The following is a 27,953-nucleotide window of genomic DNA, read 5'->3' on the forward strand; positions in this document are numbered from 1 at the left end:
ACATCATTGCTGCACGGAGAGAATTCCACATCCCAGGATCTAACACCACTGCTCATCTCTCCCTCCCCACCACCACTCACACAAACTTTTTTAGCCTTTTTTTCAGATTTGCCATCTTAGAATGTTCCCAGCAAAGTGGCCTTTGGTGCCTTGAGGGGCAGCACCCAGTTGGCACAGCAATGAAGGTCCAGTTTCTTTTTATTATTATTATTTGTTTGTTTTACTTTTTTGAGATGGAGTCTCACTCTCTCACCCAGGCTGGAGTGCAATGGCGCGATCTTGGCTCACTGCAACCTCCGCCTCCCGGGTTCAAGCGATTCTCCTGCCTCAGCCTCTGAGTACCTGGGACTACAGGCGTGTGCCAGCATGCTTGGTTCATTTTTGTATTAGAGACGGGGTTTCACCATGTTGGCCAGGCTGGTCTCGAAGTCTTGACGTCAAGTGATCCACCCATCTTGGCCTCCCAAAGTGCTGGGATTACAGGTGTGAGCTACCATGCCCAGCTGAGATTCTTGTTGATACTCTATTGCCTTTGGGCTGTGAGTCTTTGACCTTTTTTCATCACAGGGCCTTTTTTTTTTTTTTAATAGAGATGGGGGTCTTGCTATGTTGCCCCAGCCTCAAGTAATCCTCCAGCCTCAGCCTCCCAAAGTGCTGGGATTACAGGCATGAGCCACCACACCTGACCCATCACAGGGCTTTTAATGGGATATTGGAAGGGGCTGCCTCAAGGCTTGTTAGCCAGATGTCATACTATCTTATACAGGAAGTCTATTTACTACTTTTAAAGTGGGAACACAAACTGTGGGAGAAGGCCTGATGCCTGTGAAGACAGTCCTTCTAACAAGCAGGGAGGAAGTCTTTTTGGTAATGAAGGAAAGCCTCTCAGTGAACTGCAGTGAGACCTTGACCCCAATGTGAGTTGGCTAAGGCAGTATAATTGCCCAATTTTTACATGTATTTAGATAAGTTAGATTTGGGGCTAAATTATCCTCTCAGGAGGGCTAAGACTACATCTAAATACTGCTCAGACAATATCCTTACCATTTGTCCAGGAAAATTCAGAATATTTATGAGAAGATCTGTATGCTGAAACCCATGGTATTAGGTTTAGAAAAAAGGTTTATGTTCAACGTTTAACGGTTGAATTTCAATAGTATATGAATACACAGTTCTTGTCATTGAAAGTTTAGCTGCTTTTATATTAATGAAGCCAGAAAAGGCATAAATAATAAAACAATGAACAGTTCATAAAGATTTTGTGATTGAAAAGCAGTCAGGACCATATACTCCATCACGGCGTGTGCCCTTAGACCTAGTTGGACACTCTTCTCTGTGCCCTTTCAATAGCTGTTCTAGTTCTTGGGAGGGGTGGGGATAACACTAGGAGCCCTGGGTATATGGGGACAATGGACAATTAAGATTGTGCCTATGAAGTTAGCCTAAGAAACATTTAGGACATCAGTAACTAAATTAAGAACAGCAATACAGACTCTATACATATATGCATGACCAGTTTAAAGCATCAAAGTACAAATTACAGATGAAGGCATTTTCAAAGGCCTTCACTACATAATCAAAACAAACTCTAACATTAAGTTGTATAACTATATCTGAATCATCAATAACAACATTAAAACATGGAAAAAAGTTCTCTTTTCATCAAATAGAGCCATCTCTTCCTACCAATGTACTACATCTAGGACACAAATGGTAAAAACAAGTATAATCTCTTTTTCTGCAAGTCAGTGAGTTGTATAGATACTGAGAATTTGATGACATTAACAATGATTGGCTCAGGTAACCATGTTAGTTACAAAGAACTTAAGCTCTCCCTGACCCCAAACTCAATTTTTATGTCTCACATTTCTCTTTCACTACTCTTCTCACTGCTGCCAAGGGCTGGAAATTGAAGAACTTTTGTCTTGGTGATTGTAGGTCTGTCTTAGACTCCATAAGGTCGATGGGCTTGGTCAGTTGTGGGGTCCCTCTGGTTAAGAGTATAAGGAGTTCCATGGGGATATGGTCACAGAGAACCACAAGGACACCACCAATGCTGACTCAGAGACTTTCCTCTTATGCAGTGTGGGGCCCGAGGCCAGATGAGACATGCAGTAGCTCTCAGGGTCCCCTCAAAGACACAGTGAACTCCTAGGTGGAGGCAGGCTGAGGGAAGGAAGCATAGCTTCTGCCTTGGATCTGAGGTCTAGGGCCCAACTCCTGGACCTGAGGTACTCTACTGGATTTTGCCAGAAAGTCTAACGCTCTGATGCAAACAGGATTCTGGTTGACCTGACTTGAGAACGTTGAAGAGTGGTCTTCATTTAATATGGAGTCTGTCTACCCTAGGAGTACTTGAAGGAGTTGATGATTGTTAGTTCATAGGGCTTCTGGTATTTCCCTGACATAGATATTCTTGTTTAAGTGTAGCGCTAAAAACATGATATTTTAGTATACACTGAAATTTTCTCAGTCCAGATACAAGGTAGAGTTGAGTGATGGGAATAGACAATTTTGGACTAACGATTCTCCTTTTCTACGCCCTGGCTTTGTTCAAGTATGCATCTGAGGGACAGTGTCATGAAAGCAAGCCAAAAACAACATTAGTAAAAAATGTTTATTGTTGCAAATGCCCCCTGTGGCAATGCATTTAAATATAAGCAGCTCTTTTCACTTCTTCTTGATATTAATCCCTAGGACACATCATTAGCTGGAAAAAAAATCTTAAATAGCCAAAGAAGTATAGGTTAGTGTCATTAATTTTTTTAAATGTAATTAACAATGTTTTCTTAAACTCAACATTTATAAATAAAATTTTAATCAAATACATTTTATTTGATTAAAATATGAAGATGTATTTTTATCTAGTCTATGAAGATATACTGGATAAAAGTTCTTTGAGGTCTTTTCCCTTGGCACTTATTATTTAATGAAGTAGTTAATATAATTTTATTAGACACTGTTTGAAATGTTCAAAACAGTAAAATCCTCATCTAAAGATGTTTACTTTTTTCCTATTAATAAAAAGTAAATAAGATTCTATGTACAGACCAATTCTTTTTGTCTGCATCTACCATTCTTTTCCATTCAATGTAAACAAAATGTTAGATATTGATTCATCTCATCAAGAAATTCATTGTTAATACAATTTTACCTTTGCCTAATATTTATCAAAATTTGTAACATTTGTGTTACAATCTAGAATAACTCTATAAAGTTATGCATGTTTTCATAGTAATTTAAGAGATCAATAAAAGTTTTACAACCATGAAAATAACTTAATAAATTTATTTTGTAAATGCCAATATTTATAACATGCTGGCTATCTTTACAATATTCTTTGTAGCTATTCAAACTTAGGATGAACTATTTCAGATATTAATCTAAAAATGTGCAAAAGTTACATAGTTTAAAAAATTTTGCAGGGTACATTAGAAAAATATTGATTTATAATTCTGGAGCATGGAACGTGTAGAGTAAGTCCTTGTGTGATCAGGCCAATCACTGCTATTAAATAAGGTGGTAGATTCTTTTCTTTCTAACCTCACCAAAAATACATTTCTCAGTTACTGTAGTGAACACTGTGTACTACTTGGAAAAATAAAAAGATTCTGGTCTTAAGATACTATTTACAGTTTACCAGCTTAAACCTCAACTCTACCATTAAAAAAGTCTGGTAATAGTGAATGAAAACTTGGCTGTCATGGGTTTTAAGAAATTCTGCTTTAAATCAGTGAAAAAAAGTAGTCACTTGAATCTTAGCAGAAAACTTAATTCCCTAGAAATTTAAGGTTCTGGATAGAAAATGACAACTGTAGAACTCACTCACTTTTAAGAAGACAGAAGACAGAAGGTATCTCTTTAGATTCATGTGTTAGGCCATATCAAGCTCCCTTGGGAGGAAAGTAGATAAATCTGGCAATGGGGCGCGATGCAAAGCCAGACGTTCATGTTTTGTAGCAAATATATTTCCAGTGCTAAGTCATTTTACACAAATGTCCTGTGAAAGGCTCTACTTAAAAATACTTCAATATTCTAAATTACATATCTATCTAATTCTTGGTTTGAATTATTAACTATGAGAATTATTGATGGTAATAACAAATAACCATACAAGCTAAATATTAGCACTAAATATGCTAATAGGTATTCAAAACTTTTTAATGGCAAACAAAATAAATCCTTTTCATTATTTCTAAATTCAAAAATTTAAAGAAGATGGCCACCCTGTGGTGTCATGAGATGAGCTGACTTAATCCTTACAGACAAGTGAGCATAATGTCTCATTGTGTTAAATATAGATTTTGAAATTGAGAATCTAAATGGGTTCTCATTCAGACATTGTTAGTTATACCTTTGAAATAAATCCATCTATGTGTAATACTGCAAGTTACAGTGTTATATTTAAGTCATTCAGAACTACTGTCAGGGAGAACAATGGTACTGTCATATTTTCTTCACAATTTTAGTAAGTTACCTAAGCATTCTATGTCTCACAAGCCTCAAAAGACAACCAGCATTACCAATTTTCTTTTGGGAATCAGATCTCCAAACACATGCCGTTAGGAGGTTAGATTTTAAGATTATTCAGTTGCTTATGATCAAAACCAAAATGTTTCTATTGGATTTTTTTTAATAACTTTTTTTTTAAACAGTAAGTTCTTTACAGACTCAGGGCTTTGGGTGTTGGTATAAAATATTTAAAGTTTTTATGAATGAATATTGATTTTCTTTAATGCACTAGTTTTCCCTGGAGAGTTACAGATTCACAGTCAGTGGGTAAAGAAGTAGAATTTGCATGTGCTAGGAGTCAGAGTGTTAAACAGTTCATTATATGGGGGTGGGTCTCAGTGTACCACAGGTTTCAGTTAAACGTAAGGGAACTGAGTACAGCAAGGCTATTTCTGTTCAATACTAATACACAGCTCTTAAAAGTGGAATATGCCAGGGCCAGTGGTAACATCATAAGCAGTGCTTTTTAAACTTCAGCGAGTATACGAATCACCTAAGGATCTTATTAAAAGTCAGATTCTAGTCACTAAGTGACTAGATAGGGCCATCTGAGGGCCTATTGTCTACAGTAAAATTACAGATTTGGACCAGGTGATACATCAGGCCCTTCAGAACTATAAAATTATAAATTTTTAAGAGAACTCTTATTTTTATGTTAGCTGCTGTCTTCTTTATTTTCCCTCATAAATGGTTATTGAAAATAAAAAGTTTTATTGTGCTGTGTTACTCCCGAAGCTTCCCATTTAGTTGTACTTTGCATTCTTTAAGCCAAGATAGTTATTTCTTTTTAAGGTCAATTTCCAGTCTTTCTCCATAATTCTTAGGATATTTATTGAGATTAAATGTCCTAAGTATTTTCCTTTAACTTTAAGGAGATTTTTAAAATGAATACGGAGTCTGTAGGGTCATTTGTTGCCTAAATAAAAATGTAGTTTCTATTATTTCACATGTTTCAGAGAAGCTGTAATATTCTTAAATAGGGGCTGATCCTTTAATTGGAGCCAATCTCATAAAACGCACCCCTGCTAAGGTGGCAATGGCTGGTAGTGGTTTTAAATAGCATTTAACAGGGAACAAATCCTTTCCCTTCTCTGAATAGAATTTGAATCAGTTGCCTCTTGTTTATCCCCAATATCAATATCTTTATTCAGAATTTCATTAACTCTTGCCTGAACTACTGTATTAGTCCACCAACTAGTGTCCCATCTCCAGCCTTTCCATCTCATAATTACTCCAATACACCCCTGCTAAGGCAATGTTTCCAAATTTCAACAATGCACACTATGTCACTTCTAGTTGAAAGCCTGCAGTAGGTCCTTATTCAACATCTTCGTGCAATGAGGTCAACCTACTTTTTTCAGGTTCCCACTACTTCCCTTCACCAAATGTTTTCTACATTTCCCACAAACAGAATTTATGACTCTTTTTATATATTTCTTCTACCTCGTATACCTTCTTCCATAAATCCTATCTATTCTTCAAGATCCATTGTAAATGCCAATTCTTGCTTAAAGTATTCCCCGATTCTTCTAGCAAAAAGGTGAATTCACATAACACCTTGCTGTCAATTCTGTTTTTACCCAATACCCTCTGCTGTATATTCTAATTTCTATATATGCTCTCTCCCTGCCCTCATACTGTATAATTCCTGGGAATCTGTATGATGCTTTAATTTTCTTTGTAGCTCTCACAGTACTTTTTCAGTTCCTCGTGTCTGTTGAAGAAATGAGTGAATGAATAATACAGATTCAGTATTAATCTATGGATCAAGATGTTCAGAAACTGCAGAAGTTTAAAATTATTTATCAATCTATTATTATTTTGGGCAAATTACTTAATCACTGTGACTCAGTATTCTCACATAGTTTCTTATGGAGTAAGGGATGTTTAGTAAATTTTTTTGCCTAATGAATATAAAGCACTATGCTATATAAATGTTGGAACAGAGGGATATCTTTTGACTTACTAGATCATGGTAAATATTGTCATAGAAAAGTGTATCCCAGATTCATCTATTATGTTCTTAAGAAAATTCTATATGTAAAATTCAGAATATAGAAAGATGATATAATTTATATTTACTATTCTAAAAATGTAACACAATAGTATTGGCTTCACAATGTGTTATTACACAGGGTTAATATTTTCAAGCACAAAAGTCAAATTCTTCCTCAAAATACCATTGATACCACCCTTGCAATGATACCATAATTGTCTATCATGATTTGGGGACCATTAAAGGTGTCCTTTGCAAGAGATGGTCTACATTATTTTCCTAAAACATGAAAATAAAAAAGGTTAATAATCTATAGTCACGATAGCATTTGTAAATTTTGAGCACATACCAAATTGATTTCCTGTGCTCCATAAACCACAACGCAATGGTTAAACATTTTCAGCTGTAGTGTGTTACCTCTTTTAAGATACTAGGTTGATCTATTAGTGCAATAGTGTAAGAGTCATAAGAATTTAAAAAGATAAAACTTGAGAAAGCTAGCTCCATAATCAAATAAATTAGCAATAATTGATCTTAAATATGACAAAAACTTTCAGACTAACAGAACATTAAAATATCTTAGTCTTACATAATTTTGTGTTAATGTCTTTTTCAGTCAATTCCCTTACCAGAAAATGTGACTTTTAAGTAGTTCTGACCAACTACAAATATAGTAATTTAATTCAATAAGACTTCTAAAAATCGTTTGAGAATTCTGTTAACTTAGAAGAATTCACCATCTTTGTCCATGAATACCAGTTTAAGAAGAAAACCAGAGGGTTATACTTCTCTAAGGAATATTTTCTTTGATATCTTTTCCCTTAACACCTATAAATCCTTCCATGGCAAGTCATGGCAAACATCATTCCATGGAGAAATTAAAAGTATTAGACTAAATATCCATTATATGCATTTGGAGCCTTATTTTTTCACCCTACTCACTACTTTCCTAAGATTCCTTATAACTGTCTCATGCCAGGAACTTATTTATCAATGAGAAAATCAAGAAAAGTTTGAATGTGTTCCTAACCTGTAGGTTACATACTATAATGCTATTTTTTTTGTTGTTAAAGATGTCTTTCTTTAAAGGCAACATAGCTTAGTCTTCACCATTCAAATGGTCTAGGTTGAAATAAATGTTAATATGACCTTTCTGTTTATTCATGGAATTACTTCTCTGATATATTTGTGGAGTATAATACAACCTCATTGCAGATCATGATTCTATTCTCAGAGTGATTATTTACAGAAGTACTCATAAGGCAAAAATGTAATAGCAAGCTGAGAAATCAGATTTTGCAGTAATAGTCTACATCACCATTAGAAAAGCTTATGTGTGACTTTACAAATCTAAATATGTTCATAATTTAGAAAAAATGAAGAAACCTACTTTATCCCCATGGTTCCTGAAGATACAGACCCACTGTATCTCCATGAGCTGAAATTGCAAGACTCTAAAAAGCATGTATAACCCTATAACAAAGACTGTTGCACACAATAATCTCGTGCTTTCACTAAAGTTTTCACTAGATTTTGCCATTTTCCTTATGTCATGAGTACTCATAATTTAAACATGCAAACAACAGATCAGAGACCCTAAGGTCCAGTGCAGTGGTCACCTGTTGGCATTATACAAGATGACTTTAGAGGGTGCACCAACTAACACTTTTTGTTGTTGTTGTTGTTTTGAGATAGGGTCTCACTCTGTTGCCCAGGCTGGATGGCAGTGGCACAATCATGGCTCACTACACACTTGACCTCCTGGGCTCCAGGGATCCTCCCAGCTTACCTCCCAAGTGGCTAGGACTACAGGCAAGCACCACTATGCCTGGCTAATTTTCATTATTATTTGTTGTAGAGACAAGCTCTCCTTATGTTACCCAGGCTGATCTCCAACTCCTGGGCTCAAGCAATCCTCCCGTCTTCGTCTTTCTAAGTGCTGGGATTATAAGCGTGGAGCCACCGTGCCCAGCCAACATTTCTTAGATACACATTTATTTCAAAGTGTATAAGAAAAAAACAGTGAATCAAACTCATTATAGCTACTTCTCCTTGAGTCAAATTTACTTTTTACATAAATTTCCGGTTAAAAAGTAAGTGCATTTAAGGAAAAATATAAACTACATATAGTGTAGGTGCTATTGACAAAGGTCATGACGGAGGCTTGGGAAGCTCCAGTGAGGTGGAAAGTCTTGGGTCAGGTGATTGTGGTTCTGGTTCTAGTTGTTACTAACTAACTGTACTACTTTAGCCAAGTCACATTCTCTTTGGGCATCTATTCCTTATCCGTAAAATTACAGTTGGGGTGACTTCTAAGATCCACCCAGTGCCATTCTTCAATGATGTTGTGCTCTCTTGTCAAAGGCCATTACAAGGGATGCCAGTCTCTGCAAAATGAAAGTAAGCATTCAACTCTTAACACAAGAGGCCATACTTAAACTAGTCAGGCAAATCAGTGGACCTAATGTGGAATTTTTTTGAGGTTAAGATATTCTATTAATAGAGTAGACTAATCTTTTGGAAGACTGGAAATAAATTTGATTTTGTTTAGTAACTTTACGTCTTTTGCACATGGAAGGGATCCCAAATACCTTTGAATTCTATGATCAATAAAATGGTCAAATAGCAGAGAATTTTATGTAGCATATTTTAAATGTGTTACTATTATTCTAATATGGGAATAGGAAGGCTGTATGTTCATCATACAGTCAGATGGAGTATTTAAGTAAAGTTAGTTTTTGAAGGAAAATACACTTCTATTAGATGGAGAAAAACATAGATGAACGCTAGACTAAGGCAAAGAGTTGTGTTTTAAGAAACAGGAAGTGTCTGCAGGTTTAAAATAAAATAGATGATTTGGCTTCTGGTTTTACTTTTTCACTCTGAAAATAGAAAACACGTTAACCAGTTACCCATTTTCAGGGGTAATAAAATTTGAATCCCAAATTAGCTCTGTATAACTTTATTAAACTGTCTTGAATTAGTTCTTTTCCCAATGGTTCGAGAATACAAGGTCAAATAAAGACCTAACTCTGAGTACCAAAAAGCACTCATTGTAGAAAATATCTATCAATATGGTCAGGTTCTTTGTTTACTAAAATAATCTATATAATTCGAGAAATAAACTACCATTTCCTTGAATTGACATTACCATCTGTTTTTCTAGAAGGTCCCCAGCCACTCAGAGAAGATTGTTTTCCTGAAGGTTATCTATCATTAACTCTGAGCTAGCCTACAGAGAAATTAGATTAACCAATGAGATTGTAAGGTGAGGAAAAGACGCTTTTGATTATGTTGATGAGCTCTGAAACTACCTGAACTAAGGATTTTGGAGATTATCTAATTTTAATTAGATAAGCACTTTTTTTTTCTGTTTGGAATACTTATTACATCGATTTAACCTATTCAGCTCAACAAACAAATGAACACATACCAACAAAACTCAAACAATCTATTTTTTTTGTGGAAATATATCTGCCTGTAGTGGCACAAGAAATGGAAAAAATGCTATGGGTGAAAAATTTTACCTGTGATCTCTAAAAGGCTATATTCATAGAGCACATTCCAACATAAATATAGAAATCAAACCTCTGGAATACCAACAACTTAATGATCTGCTACTCTATCAAAACCCTCTTGAAAAATAAGGCTTCACAATTTTCCAGCTTTTTACAGTCTTTTGTTAAATATATCTATAGGTATGCCTTCCTGATCTGTGAAAATAATTTTATCTTTGTCATTCTCAGTTACAGTGAATTCCTGGCACTCTCTGAAAGAGCGTGCACGCTGTGAGGAGCTTCCTGCTCCTCATTTTGGATCATTGCTGACTCCGCCTTCTCCTAAGCATGGCAGCCAGTCTCTGTCTAGTCTCATTGGCTGAAGATGCTCCACCCCTGGGAGGTTGTGGCTGGGGGAGAATGGGCAAGCCTGAGCTAACCCTTTTCGGCTTATCTGAGGTTGGGAAAGTGGTGGGTTTTGACACCCCACGCAGGCTGGGAATTTGGATTCGTTTTTCAGAGTTCAGTCTTGCAAGGCTTCTCTCTCCATGATTACTGATTGCTGCAGCAGGGGAGGTTAGGCTGCCCTTGCTGAGGGAACACGGTGAGAATGGTAAACTTCCACGAAGCTTACTGAGCTCCAGGAGCTGTTCTCTGGCTTGACTCAAAGCCTCTGTCAGTTCAAAGCGTTCTTCACATTCTCTACGCACTGTCTCCTGAAGAAAAGTATTCTGAAAAGAGAGAGGGGAAAAGAAAGCAGACTTAGCTTTAAACAATGTACATAAGTAGATAGTTACTGACAATACAATTTGAGAACTGAACTGGAAATCAGAGGTCTGTATTCTTTGACACTCTACCTCATGGGACAGACAAGTCAAGAACAGAAATAATCTGTGATGGTGGAAAGAAGTTGAAGAAAGTATTTGGTTCAACCCTTGCAGTTTGCAGATGAGGAGTCAAGAACTGCAGAGATTGAGTGACCTGTCCAGGGTTACTCAGATGTTAGTGGTGCGGCTGGTGTTAGAACCCAGGACTTCTAATACCTAACTTCAGTGGGGTTTCAACTTCTCTGCCTCAAGTCGCAGACAGTATGCTCTGCACATGTAATACTCAATAGTTAACAGCTGTAGAGTCATTAAATATATTCTTTTACAGTAAAGGTATACTATAATAACATAAACAGGTAAAAGTGCTTGAAGTATAAGATTGAAAGAATAAAAAAATCAGCTATAGAGTTGAAACAATAAAATCAGTTCTCATATGATGCTTTCTCAGTGGAACTTAAATAAGATCCTCATTTGCCATTCTGTAAGATAATACCCAAAATAGAAAGGATCTTCTGCTATTAATTCCATTCATTCAGCAATCATTTACTAAGTTACTAGAAGCTGTAGTGAATACAGTCCCTGCCCTCAAGAAGTTTGTACCTTCGTAGGTTTCAGCAGAACTGCCTTTTATGTCCATAATAGAATCTAGACCCAAGGTGAAAGCTGTGGGGATTAAAATAAGGAAGAACTTTTTAATAGATCTATCTGGAGGACACTGAAGGGTTGAATCTCACTTGACAGGGATGTACTGAAGGAAATTTAAGCTTCAAATGTGTGACTGGACTAGAGATAATTAAGTCTCTTTGAAATTCTGAAATTCTGCATTTCTAGTTGAGGCGTTACCTATGTTTCGTCTATGGAATTCATCAAAATTATTTCAAGTCCCATGGCAAGAATTAAGTCTTGGATCTCCCCAGTATCCTGACATTCATGTCTTTATGATGCCAAAAATGAGGTTGAAAAGTAAATAATTCAAAGCAGTATCCTAGTAAGTAAACACAAGTAAAATGAGTGTGCTATAGGATTCATCAACTCAAAAATGAATTTCCATTGGGTTAGCTTGTTTGTAAAAACAGCCAAGGCATTCCCAAGTCTGCTTCTTAGTGGAAAACATCCTCCCTAAGGGTTGACTGACTAATCTGCTGTCAGTAGAACTAAATAACAAAGCACCAGGGAAAGTAGTATCTTCCTGTTTTTGAGTTTCTCATGATTATAGACAGAACTCTATTCAATTCCAAATTTGGTAATCAAAATGGAAAAATATGGTGCAATTCCAGATTAGCCAATTGCACAGTAATTTTCTATAAAAGCTGCATTCCTGGGTCAAACAAATACTCATCATTTACATATATGATTTATTTACTACATGACACACATTTTTAAAAAAAATCATGGGTTAATTACTTGCTTCCAGTTATTTTTATTTTTTGGAGGAACTGGAGAGAGCAAGGATGGTGTTTGTGGCTTTATCACCTAGTTCTCATTAACTCTAGCGGAAACAGTTGTGGAAAAGGCAGGGGAGGAGGGACTAGAGAGGAAGATTAACAAGGTTCCATGTTAGGTGTCATCTTATTTCCTGCTCCCAACAATTATATCTGACGAATAAAGACACTGAAGCTCACGCTGTTATGTAACTTGCTGAGAGTAACTCCATTCTGAAGTAGTAGAGCCCTGCTCACCTTCAGAGCCCTGCTCCATGCTGCCTATGCCTAAATTAGTTGTCTAATTGATTACGTCAAACATGCAGGGACCATTTTGTTCCCAGGATACTGAGAAAACAAACAAACAAACAAAAAAAACCCAAAAAAACAGCAGGACATTTTCATCTGGTTTTGCCCAGGTTTTCTAGGTTCTATTAATCAAAGTTTCTTTTAAAGTCGGGGAAAGACCCAATCCATTATATTTTTTGTTTACTAGTAGAGTAAGCTGGCAACGTGTTGGAGTTATTAAAGTGGTGTATTAGTCCATTCTTTCATTGCTATAAAGAAATACCTGAGACTGGGCAATTTATAAAGAAAAGAGATTTAATTGGCTGATGATTCTGCAGCCTGTATAGGAAGCTTAGCAACTTCTGCTTCTAGGGAGGCCTCAGGAAGCTTTTAGTCATGGTGGAAGGCAAAGGGATAGTGATGCATCTTACATGGCGGGAGCAGGAGCAAGAGAGTTGGGGGCAGGCGCTACACACTTTAAACAACCAGATCTCATGAGAACTCATTCAGTATCACAAGAACAGCACCAACAGGATAGTGCTAAACCATTCATGAGAAACTACCCCTGTGATCCAAACACCTCCCACCAGGCCCCACCTCCAACACTGGGCATTACAATTTGACATGAGATTTGGGTGGGGACACAGATCCAAACCATATCAAGTGGCTTGGTTTTCAATAAATTAGTATAAAAATATCGCTAATTAAGAAAGCAATGTGAAAGAGTTAATTTTATTTGAATATGTGAAAGAAAAAAAAGTAATGAAAAATGAGGCCAACATATCACTGACATGAATAACAGGCACAACAATATGGAATCATAAAGTGATGGAGGATGTGATGACAAGAGCTCTCCTTATAAGAAAAATAAAATTCAATCAATTAAATTAAATCAATTAAATTAAAAATAACATTTAATCAATTTACTAAGATTAAATTCAAGTCTCAAAGGAAAGGAGTAATGATCTGGAGAAAACAACCAAAAAGCAAGTCACATAAAAGCTATTTCAGGCAAGTGACATTCCACTAAGGAGAACATGAAAAGGTAGAGTGAGCCAAAAGATGTCCTCATAGCAAGTTCAATGGGAGCAAAGTCCTGGCAGACTCCAAGCTGAACTGTGTACCCATGCTTTATACCCAGTGAAGTCTGAATCAGTCATGGAAGGATTAGATTACACAGTTTCCACGAACACTGACTAGACATATTCCAAAGTAAGTGAATGGGGCCAGCCAGCGGGGTAGGGGAAGAGCTGCTGACTGTCTGGGGCCCACTGCTCTGCAACTCATCTTTCTTCAAGGTTATTAGCTTGCAAAACAAAGGATTAATTCTCTTTCTTCTATTAGTTCCCAAACCAGGAGGACCCCTGAATTGAAAATAGGATCCAAAATTGATACTTCTTTTCTGTGCCAAAACATTATGAAATGTTAGGTGAACCTCACAATATCTTCATATCATCTGCCACCATTACCTCCTCCTCTAAAATTGAGATTATAACTCTGTTTTGTTCAATAGGCAATTCAGATTTATAATCTATTCAATTATGGGATTAAAAAATGAAAATAAAACAATGGAAATATAGGGGATTGCTATTTCAGGGGTGTAGTCTGATAAGGCATGACTAGAGGATATGTGGATGTGCCTAGAGTAAGTAGACACATTAGTGGAAAATTCCATCATACGTGAAAAGAATCATCTGCTGGTGGTTAGTTTTCAGCAATTTAGTCAAGATGAAGGTTGGATTGTTGCAGAATTTTAATGTGTTTTCACTGAGCAACAAGGACAAATGTGCAAGATGAAATATGTTCAGTAAGACTGAAAATCATGCATAGTATTCTATGTTTTAGATAAAATTATCTTTGGCCATATTTTAACATGGCAAAAATAGAATCATTGGATTGTAACTAGACTGGAAGTCAAAATGGAAAGGAAGGCATGAGCCAGGTGAAGAAGGGGCAATGAGGTTTTCAAGGCAGAGTGGGCAGTGAGAGAAGGAGAGGCACACCTTGGGATGAAATATGGCTTAATATGACTCAGGCAGGTGCACACAGGGAGGAGAGACCAGGACTGATACAGGGAAGAGTGAGCAGGGTCAGATCAAGAGAAAATTTATTAGTGTGCTAATACTAGGGTTTTGACTTAATTCTGAGGCTCACATGGAGTCATTGAAAGTTTATTTCAAGCAGATGGCTGGCATGATCAAATCTGCATGAAAGGAAGATCCCTTTGCCAGCTTTGTGGAAAACAGCCTGAAGTTGAGCAAGATGGGAGCCAGGGAGGACAGTAGGAGCCCCAAGTGTTCATGGAGGAAGTCCTTATCTCAAGTGTCCCTTGGGTCAGGTGGTCTAGGCAGGGGAGAACTAGGCATTCCTGCATCCTTAAGTTCTGCTGATTGGTGGTAAGCATGATCTATAGATATCACTACAACATTTTCAGAATAAGCCCACTTTGAATGGGCTTAAAATATGGCTTAATTGCCCTCCCCTGAGAAGAAAAATGTCAAAATGAAAATATAAATTAGTTCACCATATGTTTGAAATTTCTAATATTAAAAAGTAGCCAATTTCCCCTACTCCTTGCAATGTAAGAGTGGTTTATTTTTATATTTGTTTTCCTTTTTATTCTTAGAGACAGCTGGGTTGCTTTCAATTCCAAAAACAGTGGAAGAAGGGAGAGAAGGCTTTACTGTGTAACTTGATTGTTCTGAAGGTAAGACTCCCATCTGCAACGGGAATCAGCTTTATTTGGCACAATTTTGGGGGGAACATGCCAGGAAAGCAAGTCCTCCTCAGTGAAGAACAATCACAGATAGATGGCTTTGTTCATGCTTTAGACCCAGTAAGATCTGAATCAGTCATGGAATGATCAGATTACAGTTTCCACCAGCCTTAACTGGATATATCTCAAGGTGAGTGGGTGGTTGGCCAGGTGGGTGGAGAGCTGAGGTAAAAGGAAATTCTGTGGAAAAGTGTGGAAACCAGAAAGATGAGTGGGAGTTAGCAAAGGATGTTCCCAGCTTCCATTCAAAGGCTTCTAGGCTTCTGTTCAACTAATCTGATCAGTGCAAAACACTGACCAAAATTAGTGGAAATGGCCTTTTGGTAAGACAAGAATGAGAATCTGAAAAGATTTCCAGGAAACAAGTAAGATGGATGTCAGCCTGGTTGTTTTCAAAATTATGTTTCCCTGCTTACAAACATAATAAAACCAACTGCAGTAGACATATCCAAACAAAAGTTGTAGCAACAGAGGGCAATAATCCCTCAGACTGATATGCTTCAGAGGCAGATTTTCAGGACAGAGAGGAAGAGCCCATGATGACAAAGTATTCAACATTTACTTTTCTAAGTCAATAATCCAACTTAATTTAGATTTAATTAGCACTAATGAAACATACAAAATTTAACTAGCACTAATTAAATATACAAAAATTTCTCAATATATCTTCTCATTCTGTCAACTTTCTGGTATTTTCCTCACCACAGAGACTCCCAGTCTGAGCCCCCTTCTGCCCCATGGCCCAAGGCTAAGGTTCTCCGGTTCTCAGTTCACTCATCCTCCCTGCCAACCAAGCCTAGGTATAGTCCCTGTCCCTAAAAGCTTTCCTGATCCTCCCCATGTTTCCTGCTGGAGGTTGGAGAACCTCCCTTTACCCTCTTACTCTTTAAAAAAGACGTAAATATTCTAATTTTATTATGTCCCCAAACTGAGAACTACTTTTCGGTAATTTACTTGCTGGTACTTTGGCTTCTCCATTCTCATAGATGGAATTACCAGAGAAGTGTGTGCCATATTCTGTATACTGATTAAACATGCAAATGTAATAAATGCTTACCCTAAAACTAAGCAAGTCCCTCTTGCAAATAAACTATTTGTGCTTGCAAATACCATGTATTATTAAAATTTAATCTTAGAGTTTACATAAATCCGTCTTTGCTAGATTTGTTAATAAACTTTTTTCTTTTCGTTTTTTGAGACAAGGTTTCAGGTTGTTGCCCAGGCTCAAGTACAGAAGCACGATCATGTCTCATTATAGCCTCAATCCCCCAGGCTCAAGCAGTCCTCCTTCCTCAGCTTCCCAAGTAGGTGGGACTACAGGCGTGTGCCACCATGCCCAGCTAATTTTTTATTTTCTGTAGAGACAAGGTCTCCCTATGTTTCCCAGGCTGGTCTTGAACTCCAAGCTCAAGCAATCCTCCCGCCTTGAGCTCCCAAAATGCTGGGTTATAGGCGTGAGCCACCACACCTTGCCTAAACTTTCTTATGTAAATGGAATTTCTTTCTTTCTTTTTTTAAAAATAGAGTTTACATTGGAAACATATTTTCAAAACACCAAAATGTTAAAAATAATCCATGATGCCAATATTTTTAAAAAGTATGTAAGAAGTAAAACCCCTGTCTATCTCTTCCTACACTTCTAAGGTAACCACTGTTAATAGGAGGCAAATCCTTGATTTTTTCCTATCATCTTGGTAGCCCTGTAGAGATACACATGTACTTTCTTTTGTTTTTTAAACAAAACAGATTCAAGATGCTAGGAGATTGTCGGGCAATAAACAATAAAAACAGCTGTTTTAATGAAAGCCAATACAGATCTACAGTCATTTAGCCTTACTTTTGACATCCAAAAAGCTCTGAACAGAAAAAAATGCTGTAGCTCATTACAGTTAGTGATAAAATCTGACTGAACTGATAGGTGGTTAATTACAGTCTTTATTCCATTTCGTGTGAACATTCAGATGTTTCACTGCAGAAGTATTAATGTCATTGCATGGGGGGGCTGCCCTACATCTATGAGGACATACTGTACTTACTAACTTTCTAAAATTCAAAATAATTTTATATCTGAGCCCAAAGTTTTCAGATAAGGGACTGTGGGCCTGTCTATATTGCATGTACCCTTCTTTAAATACAGTCTTTCTTTAGAGTCCTTGATAGTGTTCTCTTCCGGTTTTCTTCCTACCTCACCAGAAGTTCCTTTTCTGTCACCATTGCTAGATTCTACTCCTCTTCCCAGCTTCTAAAAGTTAAGAGTGCCTGTTCTCAACCCTTTCTCTATTACCTCATCCTCTGGGTGATCTCATTCAGTCCCAAGGGTTAAGTATCAGCTACATGTGGAATTGTCCAAAATTGACATCTCCAGCTTGCCTTCCCTGTGGACATATTGCCTAGTCAACATCTCCATTTGGGCATCTAATAGGCATATTAAGATCAACATGTCCCAAATAAAATTCTTGATATTCCTCCCCAATTGTATTTCTTTTCTAGCATTTCCCATCTCAGCCCTCTCTCAGTTGCTGAGCTTCCAAGCTTTGGAGTTATCCTTGACTCCTTTTTATGCTTTCACATCATCCAATCAATCAGCGACCTCTATTGCCTTCACCCCTAAAATATATCCCAAATCTGGTGATTGGTCACCTCCTTCACAGCCTTGCTCTCTTTTTTGCCCTCTTCAACATATTTTCTACACGGAAGTCAATTATCCTCTAAAAATAAGCCAGATCATGTCAATTCCTTGTTCAAAATTCCTAGGTGGCTTTCTATCACACTTAGCAAAGTATCCAAAGACCTTATCATAGCCTACGAAGTCTCCACATGAACTGGCCCTTCAACCTTGGTTTCTATCACTATCCTTGCTTACTAAGCTCCAGCAGTGCTTGCTGACTTCCTTGTGGCTTCTTTAAGGTTCCCAGTATGCTCCTTGCTGAAGGGTCTTTCTATTACCTTTGCCTGGAGTGTTTTTTCCCTGGAATGTTCTTTGCCTCATTATTTCCTCAGAGTCCTCTTACCATCCCATCTAATATAGCACCTCTCCTTCAGAAAGTATCCCTTTTACCCTGATTTATTTTTTTCTTAGCATCTATGAAAACAACAAAACTCTTTACCTGTTAAATGAATGCATAAATAAGCAACTGCAATAGGCACACAGGTGTATAGCTAATTTTGCCTCTGGGATTTTGTGGCTTCATGGAGGGGTTCTCCTTGCACTTAGACTTGGGGAATAAACAGAAGTGTACTTTAGTGTTACTAAAGTTTAAGCTAGAATCTGCTTTGTCTTAATTTTTTCATTTCTCATAATCTGAAAAGAAAATTTCAGTAAGGTTTATATTCTGTTGCTTTTGTTTTACTTGTAACTTTCCTGATTTTTCTTCAATATTCCTTGCTTGACCTTTATTCTTGTCTCTGCCACCTTCTCTACTAGGTCGTTTTTATACTTTATTCCTTTCTATTATTTTTAATTTTTTAAAATTAATGGATTACATTTAGCTAAAAAGTAAAATAATACTAAAATTCACAATGAAAAAAGCATTTCTTCACATTTCCAAGTCCTGCCTCCCAGGAATAACCATTTTCAGATCTTTAAACTATTTCTTCTGATGGTTACCCTGAGTACTTCGAAATAACATCATAGTACTTCTATCTCTTTGTTTTTCAGTTTGGAACATATCTATTGACTGCATGGAATGGAAGATGAGGGTTCAGCTTCCTATACCAATTCTCACCAGATGCTGCTCCTCCTCCTATCCTCATATTTCTGTCACAATTTTTAGCTTAATCTATATTTGTCTTTATATGATTATAGTATATAAACATATGCACATCTGGGCCATGTTATGTACTATGATGACATATTCTCCCTTGCACAGCTTCCATCCAGAGTTACTGTCTCATAATTTTTCTGCTTCATTTTCTGGGTGTTGATATTAATTTTTCACCAAACTTACAGAAGTGTAAATATCCTCTCAACATGTTCAAACACCCCATGTAAGCTATCAGCTTCTCTTTGTTCTTGGAGACATACTTCTAAGAACCCACAATTCTTCTGTTCAACATTCTAAGAACCTTCCATTCTTTTGGTCTGGTTGTTCTTTCAATCTGATGCACTGCTGTAATCCTAGCATTTCTTCCCACCATTATCCTGGGATTCCCTCCATCTCTCTCCTGTGTTGGATTCCTTATTTCCTGATTCCTATATTTTCTCCTTTATTACTTATTCCATCATTGTGCTGTCATATAGCTTCTAACAGCTTCCTGACAAAGGCTGCCAGGGTAGTAACATTTTTGAGAACTCTTAAGTCTGAAAATATCTGTGTTTGATACTTGATGGATTGTTTTGGCAGGATATAGAATTCTAGGCTGGGCGTAATTTTCCTTTGGAATTTGGAAGGCACTGTCTTCTAGTTCCTATTTCCTCAAATTTTCGTTTCTTTTCTCCATCTTTTTGCTTTTCTCTTCTACTTTCTAGGAGATTTCACATCTTTATCATCTAACCCAAATATTGATTTTTTTAAAATTTCAGTCCTTATATTTTAATATTCACTCTTGTTCTTTTTTCATAGCCGGCTGTTTATGTTTAATGAATACAATATCATCTCTTTTCTCTCTGAGGATATTATATATTTTTAAGCTCTCTTTTGCTCCCTGTATTGTTTTGTATTTTTTCTCTGTGAAGTTCTTTTTTGCTTATTGTTTCTGTTCTTCACATTAGAGATGTTTCTCAAATAATTGGTGATCCTTGGCTGTTCGTGTTTAAAAATGGGTCCCCAAAATGTTACCTTAAGCTCAGTGCGCTTGTATACAGTTTATTGGCTGATATCCTTCTAAGTAGGTAGATTGAACATGGATATAGCCATTTCATTGGGATATCCCAACTGTCAGTATCAATGGGTCTTATCTTTTTTATTTATTTATTTTTGAGACAGAGTCTTGCTGTTACCCAGGCTGGAGTGCAGTGGTGTGATCTCTGCTTACTGCAACCTCCACCTTCTGGGTTCAAGTGGTTCTTGTGCCTCAGCCTCCCAAGTAGCAGATGTGCACCACCACACCAGGCTAATTTTTGTATTTTCAGTAGAGATGGAGTTTCACCATGTTGGCCAGGCTGGTCTCAAACCCCTGGCTTCATGTGATCTGCCTGCCTTGCCCTCCCAAAGTGCTGGGATTACAGGTGTGGGCCACTCTGCCAGGCTATTCTTATCTTTTGAGGCAGCTCATTTCTCCAGAGGGGGCTCTTCCAATTTCTTTTTTTATGGCTATTAATACATACGCCTGGTTACTTGTGTTCTGAAACATGAGAGTGTGAAGGGTACTGGGAAGTCTCCATACTTAATATACTCTTGCTTTATCTCTTTTGTCCTCAGGTTCAGTGCCTTTTCTCATTCAGTTTTGCTAGAGAGTAAACCCCTGGTATTCTGACAGGATGGTGGGCAGGGGCTTCTTGGGAACTGGGAGGACATCTCTGATGATCTGTTTGGTGCTTTTATAATCTTTCAAACAGTCTTGTTTTCAGTTCCACCCTTACATCCCTCTTTCAGAGGCATAGGCATACAGAGATATTGTGGGTTTGGTTCTAGACCAAAATAAAGCAAATATTGCAATAAAGAAAGTCACATGAATTTTTTGGCTTCCCACTGCATATAAAAATTATGTTTACACCACACTGTAGTTAAGTGTGCAATAGCATTAAGTCTAAAAAATGTACATACCTTAATTTAAAAATATTTTACTGCTAAAAAATGCTATCAACCATCTGAGCCTTCAGCAAGTTGTATCTTCTGCTGGTGGATGCTTCAATGTTGCTTCAATGTTGATGGCTGCTTCAATGTTGCTTCAATGTTGATGGCTGCTGACTGATCAAGGTGGAAGTTGCTGAAGGTTGGGATGGCAGTAGCAATTTCTCAAAAGAAGACAACAGCACAGAAATCACTTGAACCTGGGAGGCAGAAGTTGCAGTGAGCTGAGACTGTGCCACTGCAGTCCACCCTGGGCAACAGTGTGAAACTCTGTCTCAAAAAGAAAATAAAAACTAAAAAAAAGACAACAATGATGTTCGCCACATCAATGGACTCTTCCATTTGAGAAAGATTTCTCTGTAGCATGTGATGCTGTTTGACAGCATTTTACCCGCAGTAGAACAAAATTGGAGTCAATCCTCTCAAACCCTGTCACTGCTTTATCAACTAATTTTATATAATATTCCAAATCCTTTGTTGTAATTTCAATATTTTTCACAGCATCTTCACAACAGTAGATTCCATTTCAACAAATGGCTTTCTTTGCTCATCTATAAGAAGTAACTTTTTATATGTTCAAGTTTGCAGCAGTTCAGCCACATCTTCAGACTCCACTCCTAATTCTAGTTCTCTTGCTATTTCTGCCACTTCTTCCACTGAAGTTTTAAACCTTCAAAGTCATCCATGAGAGCTGGAATCAACTTCTTCCAAACTTTTGTAATTATTGATATTTTATCCTCCTCCCATGAATTAGGAATGTTCTGAATGGCATCTAGAATGATGAGTCCTTTCCAGAAGGTTTTGAATTTACTTAGCCCAGATCCATCAGAGGAATCAATAACTATGGCAGCTATCATCTTATGAAATATATTTCTTAAATAATAAGACTTGAAAGTCAGAACTGTTCCTTGATCCATGCGCTGCAGAATGGATGTTGTGTTTGCAGGTATGAAAACATTAATCCCCCTGTACATCTCCATCAGAGCTCTTGGGTGACCAGATGCGTTGTCAATGAGAAGCAATATTTTGAAAGGGATTTTTTTTTTTTTTCTGAACAGTAGGTATCAACAGGCTTAAAATATTCAGTAAGCCATGCTGCAAAAAGATGTGCTGTCATCCAGGCTTTGTTGTCCCACTTATAAAGCACAGAGTAGATTTAGCATAATTCTTAAGAGTCTTAGGATTTTTGGGATGGTAAATGAGCACTGGCTTCAACTTAAAGTCACTAGCTGCATTATCTCCCAATGAGAGAATTAGCCTGTCCTTTGAAGGCTAATTCTTGAAGTTTGGCTTCAAAGCTTCTGTACTACAGCTATGAAAGTCCTAGATGGTACCTTCTTCCAATAGAAGGTTGTTCCATCTACACTGAAAATATGTTGTTTAATGTAGCCACCTCATAAATGATCTTAGCTAGATCTGGATAACTTACCGCAGCTTTGACATGAGCACTTGCTATCTTACCTTGTACCTTTATGTTCTGGAAATGGCTTCTTGTCCAGAACCTCATAAACCTACCACTGCTAGTTTCCAACTTTTCTTCTGCAGCTTCCTCATCTCTTTCAGTCTTCATACAATTGGAGAGAGTTAGGGTCTTGCTCTGGATTAGGCTTTGGCTTAAGGGAATATTATGACTGGTTTGATCTTCTACCTAGACCACTCAAACTTTCTCCATATCAGCAAGAAGGCTGTTTTATTTTCTTATCATTCATGTATTCACTGAGGTAGTACTTCTATTGCCTTCAAGAACTTTTCCTTTGCATTCACAACTTGGCTAACTGGAACAAGAGGCTTAGCTTCTGGCTTATCTCAACTTTTGATTTGCTTTCTTTGCTAAGCTTAATCATTTCTGCCTTTTGACTTAAAGTGAGAGGTGTAATTCTTCCTTTCACTTGAATGCTTAGGAGCCATTGTAGGGTTGTTAACTGGCCTAATTTCAATATTGTTTTTGCCTCAGCAAATAGGGAGACCTGAGCAGAAGAGAGACGGGGGACTGGCCAGTCAGTGGATTAGTCCGAACACACACAACATTTATCTGTTAAGTTTGCTGTCTTATATAGGCACCATTCTTGGCACCCACAAACAAGTGTAATAGTAACATCAAAGATCACTGGTTGCGTGGCCATAAGAGATATAATAATAATGAAAAAGTTTAAAATATTGCAAGAATTACCAAACTGTGACACAAAGACATAAAGTGAGCACATGCAGTTGAAAAAATGACACTGAGAGACTTTCTTGACATAGGAGTTGCCACAAACCTTCAATTTGTGAAAAAAAAAACCACAGTATCTGTGGAACACAATAAAGTGACATGCAATAAAACAAGTTATGCCTGCACCTAGTTTCTCCAGTTCCTGAGCCTCTCCAGTGTTGTGTCACATAACTAGATTTTCTCCGTTTTGGATCCTCCCATCCCCAATCCTCACAGGCATTAGGTTTCAATATCCTATAGTCTGATAAGTCATTTATCTCTTAGACACTTGCTTTCCATTTTTGTAAGCTTTGGTCAATATCTTTTTTATCAAGTGCTAACTCCTCTCCTGTTCTCTTTGTCCTAATGGATTTATTCATTTTTTATTAATTGATTGCCATTTTAGTGGCAATGGAATGAAGTAGAGATAAACATATGTATTCAATTCTCCATGTTTAACCAAGAGCATTGTTTTCTATTTTTGAGTATCACTCATCTTCATTGTATGACTACAAGAACTATAGCATTTAAAACTACTGCTCTTTTGGCTCCCTTATGTGTGACTATTGAACTATCTGTACTGATTGTCCTTCAGTGATTGTATGTGAGCTGTTTATTTGATTTACCACATTCTTCCTCTGGATCACAACAAGGTCCGTAACAGTGGGGTCACACTGTCTTGACTGTACTCACATGGAACCGGTAGGAAGGAAAATGGGCATCAAGAAGCACATGACCCATTTTGACTTGGTTTTATTGATAAGTGTTATTCTCTAACATATTAACTTTCTCTCTCTCTCGCTCGCTCTCTCTCCCTCCCTGCCTCCTTTCCAATCTTTTAATGTATCTTATTATTATTATTATTATTATTATTATTATACTTTAGGTTTTAGGGTACATGTGCACAATGTGCAGGTTTGTTACATATGTATCCATGTGCCATGTTGTTTTGCTGCACCCATTAACTCGTCATTTAGCATTAGGTATATCTCCTAATGCTGTCCCTCCCCCCTCCCCCGACCCCACAACAGTCCCCGGAGTGTGACGTTCCCCTTCCTGTGTCCATGAGTTCTCATTGTTCAATTCCCACCTATGAGTGAGAACATGCGGTGTTTGGTTTTTTGTCCTTGCAATAGTTTGCTGAGAATGATGGTTTCCAGCTTCATCCATGTCCCTACATGAACTCATCAGTTTTTATGGCTGCATAGTATTCCATGGTGTATATGTGCCACATTTTCTTAATCCAGTCTATCGTTGTTGGACATTTGGGTTGGTTCCAAGTCTTTGCTATTGTGAATAGTGCCGCAATAAACATACGTGTGCGTGTGTCTTTATAGCAGCATGATTTATAGTCCTTTGGGTATATACCCAGTAATGGGATGGCTGGGTCAAATGGTATTTCTAGTTCTAGATCCCTGAGGAATCGCCACACTGACTTCCACAATGGTTGAACTAGTTTACAGTCCCACCAACAGTGTAAAAGTGTTCCTATTTCTCCACATCCTCTCCAGCACCTGTTGTTTCCTGACTTTTTAATGATGGCCATTCTAACTGGTGTGAGGTGGTATCTAAAAGAAAACCTAGGCAATACCATTCAGGACATAGGTGTGGGCAAGGACTTCATGTCTAAAACACCAAAAGCAATGGCAACAAAAGCCAAAATTGACAAATGGGATCTCATTAAACTAAAGAGCTTCTGCACAGCAAAAGAAACTACCATCAGAGTGAACAGGCAACCTACAAAATGGGAAAAAATTTTTGCACCCTACTCATCTGACAAAGGGCTAATATCCAGAATCTACAATGAACTCAAACAAATTTACAAGAAAAAACAAACAACCCCATCAAAAAGTGGGCAAAGGACATGAACAGACACTTCTCAAAAGAAGACATTTATGCAGCCAAAAAACACATGAAAAAATGCTCATCATCACTGGCCATCAGAGAAATGCAAATCCAATCTTTTAATGTATCTTTTCAGGGACTCCTTGTTCACATTTACATTTCTAGCACAGTTTTATTTTCCATTTTCTCTTTTTATTGACCTGCACCCTTTGTTGCTCCACTTTGCGACCCTTGCTGTTTCTGGGGATGTGCTCCAATAATCCCTGCTCCACTTAGGAAGGCCCATTTTGGCCTTTAGAGGCTTTGGCTTTCCTCTTATCCTTGAGAACTTTCTTCATACAATTAAAAACAAAGTTTACCCATTATTTGGCCTCTTGAAAGAGAATAGAGCTTTCCTCCTCTTAATTAGCCTCCTTATTAGACCATTAATTTATTTTCATTCTAATGGGAATTTGTTTTCCACTTAAATGCAGCTTTATTTCTCCAGAATCTGAGAAATTTCAAGTGTCTGGAATGCATTTTCAAAAAAAGTGGTGCTTTTCACTTTACATGCTATGGCCTCTATTCTTTTTGGCTCATAAATCCTATCCCTCTTATTGGCTCATTTCCTATTTTTATAAGCATATTTTGGACTCTGGCATGCTTAGCCAGAGAAGCAGCCTTAATTACTTACTCTTACAGTTCAGTTCGAATTAGTTAACTTTGAGGTGATATTTTGGTAACTTCTAAAGGAAAATCTAGTCTACCCTCCCTGCTCCCACAAAAGGAAATTGCCCCCCTAAGTACACCCCTAATTGGTTTTCTTTACCTTTGGGATGATCCTTTTCTCCTCTCTAGCAATGATCTATGGTCATTTACATACCAACCCAATGTCTTATGTCTTTCAGTCCACATTTTTTTAAAAAGCTTTATTCCTAAGTGGCTTCTTTTAAAAACTAATGAGCAGGAAGAGTTCCAACTGCAGCTCCTTTTGTCGACGAAGAAATCCACTCTTCACTTTTATTCTATTTTCTCTTGCCAAAATCACCTCCAGAAGCCCTGTGACTGGAAGCCTTTAAAATGCCCCCTAATGATCCTTACCCTCCTGATATTCATATCTTTGTGCAATGATTTCACCTCGAGTGTGGGTTGGACTTATTGATTCATTTGTAATAAATGCAATACAGCAGAAGCACTGGTATGTCTCTTCTGAGATTAGGTTGCAAAAAGACTGTGGCTTCTGTCTTGGCACCTTCTCTCTCTCATTCTCACTCACTTGCCCTGAGAGAAGTCAGCTGACACATGGAGCTGTTCTATGGAGAGGTCCATGTGGCAAGGAACTGAGGGAAGCCACTGGCCAAATACATCCTGCCAACAACCATATAAGTAAGCCTGAAAGCCAATCCCATCCTAGTTGAGCCTCTAGATGAGACTGCAGCCCAGTAGATACCCTAACACCAACCTCATGAGAGAACTTGAGCCTCTAAACCAGAGACACTCAGCTAAGCCATGCTCAGATTCCTGACCCAAGAAGCTATGAGATAATAAATGTTTGTTGTTTGAAGCTGCTAAACTTGGGGGTAATTTGTCACGCAGCAATATATAACTTATACAGGCTCTTCATGCAAATGTTCTAGCTTTCAGTCTATGCTTTTTTTATGATAAATTCTGTTTAGATCATTCTTTCCTTTGGATATTAATTTAATTACTCATGCAAAGTTTTCTTTAAATTCTTCTTTAAGAGCAGGAAGTGGCAGTTGTCAGTCTTCTTCCTAATTACATCACCAGTACCTACCTAACACGTGCCTGGCACCCAGATAGATGCTGTTATGGGGTATGGAAGTTTGTCAACTCCAAATCTCATGTTGAAATGTAATCCTCAATGTTGGAGGTGGGGCCTAGTGGGAGGTGTTTGAATCATGGCAGCAGATCCCTCATGAATTGCTTAGCACCATCCCCTTGCTGATGCATGAGTTCTTGCTGTGTTAGTTCATGCGAGATTTGGTTGTTTAAAATAGTGTGGCACCTCCCCCAACCTCTCTCTCACCATGTGATGCACTGGCTTCTCCTTCACCTTCCGCCATGATTGTAAGCTTCCAAGGTCCTCGGCAGAACTATGCTTCCTGTTCAGCCTGCAGAACCATGAGCCAACTAAACCTCTTTTCTTTATAAATTATCCAGTCTCACATATTCCTTTAGAGTAAGGCAAGAACAGAATAACATAGATGCTAATATACGTTTTTTCTACTTGTCTTTCCGTCTTTTTCTACTTGTCCTAGTTTATAAGTTACTCCTCATTTTCTATATTGCCATTTCTTTTGTGAATGAATAGTTAGAAAACCTGCTAGTCTAGTTGCCTCGACCTTTCTGTCCTTTACCCTGCTTCCCTCCTCTAGAGATTCACTACTGCTGTCTCATTGAGGCAAATCAGCATCACCTCTCTCTCAGGGTTTCTCCAGCGGAGCTAAGTCCACGTGTGCTCTCCCACCTTACTCCTGCCTGAACTGGGGGTGCGGCTTCCTTCACTGGGGGGACTGTGCTGCTGTGTAACAACAAGAGAACTTAATCATCTTTTTGTCTTAATTATAATACTAAAAGAAAATTGAGTCCCTGGAGATGGTAACTGCTAAGTCTGTGGTCACTGTGAAATGCAGAAGCAGAATAATAAGAACTAGGTTTCCCAAAAGAGGAAACATCATATCATGGAGATTCGAATTTGAATCTTAGCTCCACCAAACCGTCTGACCTTATGGAAATTATTCAACCTTCTTCAATCTCTTCCTCATTTGTAACATGTAAATAATTTCTACTTATAGAGTTGTTTTAGGCATTATTCTTTTTTTTTTTTTTTTTTTTTTTGAGACGGAGTCTTGCTCTGTCACCCAGGCT

At 37.6% G+C, this 27,953-nt stretch overlaps 1 protein-coding gene across 6 annotated transcripts in view; it reads right to left on the bottom strand.

The window, feature by feature from the left end:
- Positions 1–8,625: 8,625 nt before the first annotated feature.
- Positions 8,626–27,953, bottom strand: part of LOC116463588 (interaptin-like) — a 219,295-nt gene continuing 199,967 nt past the window's right edge. For 5 of the 6 annotated variants that reach the window (XM_058434745.1, XM_058434749.1, XM_058434746.1 and 2 more), the window contains one exon: positions 10,103–10,736. In XM_058434745.1, coding sequence (XP_058290728.1) covers positions 10,326–10,736 — 411 coding nt within the window. In that variant the 3' untranslated portion in view covers positions 10,103–10,325. Of the gene's footprint in view, positions 8,896–10,102; positions 10,737–27,953 lie in introns of those variants that run through there. The other variant, XM_058434747.1, reaches the window with a different exon arrangement.

The sequence above is a fragment of the Hylobates moloch genome, unplaced genomic scaffold, assembly GCF_009828535.3.
Source record: "Hylobates moloch isolate HMO894 unplaced genomic scaffold, HMol_V3 SCAFFOLD_43, whole genome shotgun sequence".
Taxonomy (NCBI): Eukaryota; Metazoa; Chordata; class Mammalia; order Primates; family Hylobatidae; genus Hylobates; species Hylobates moloch.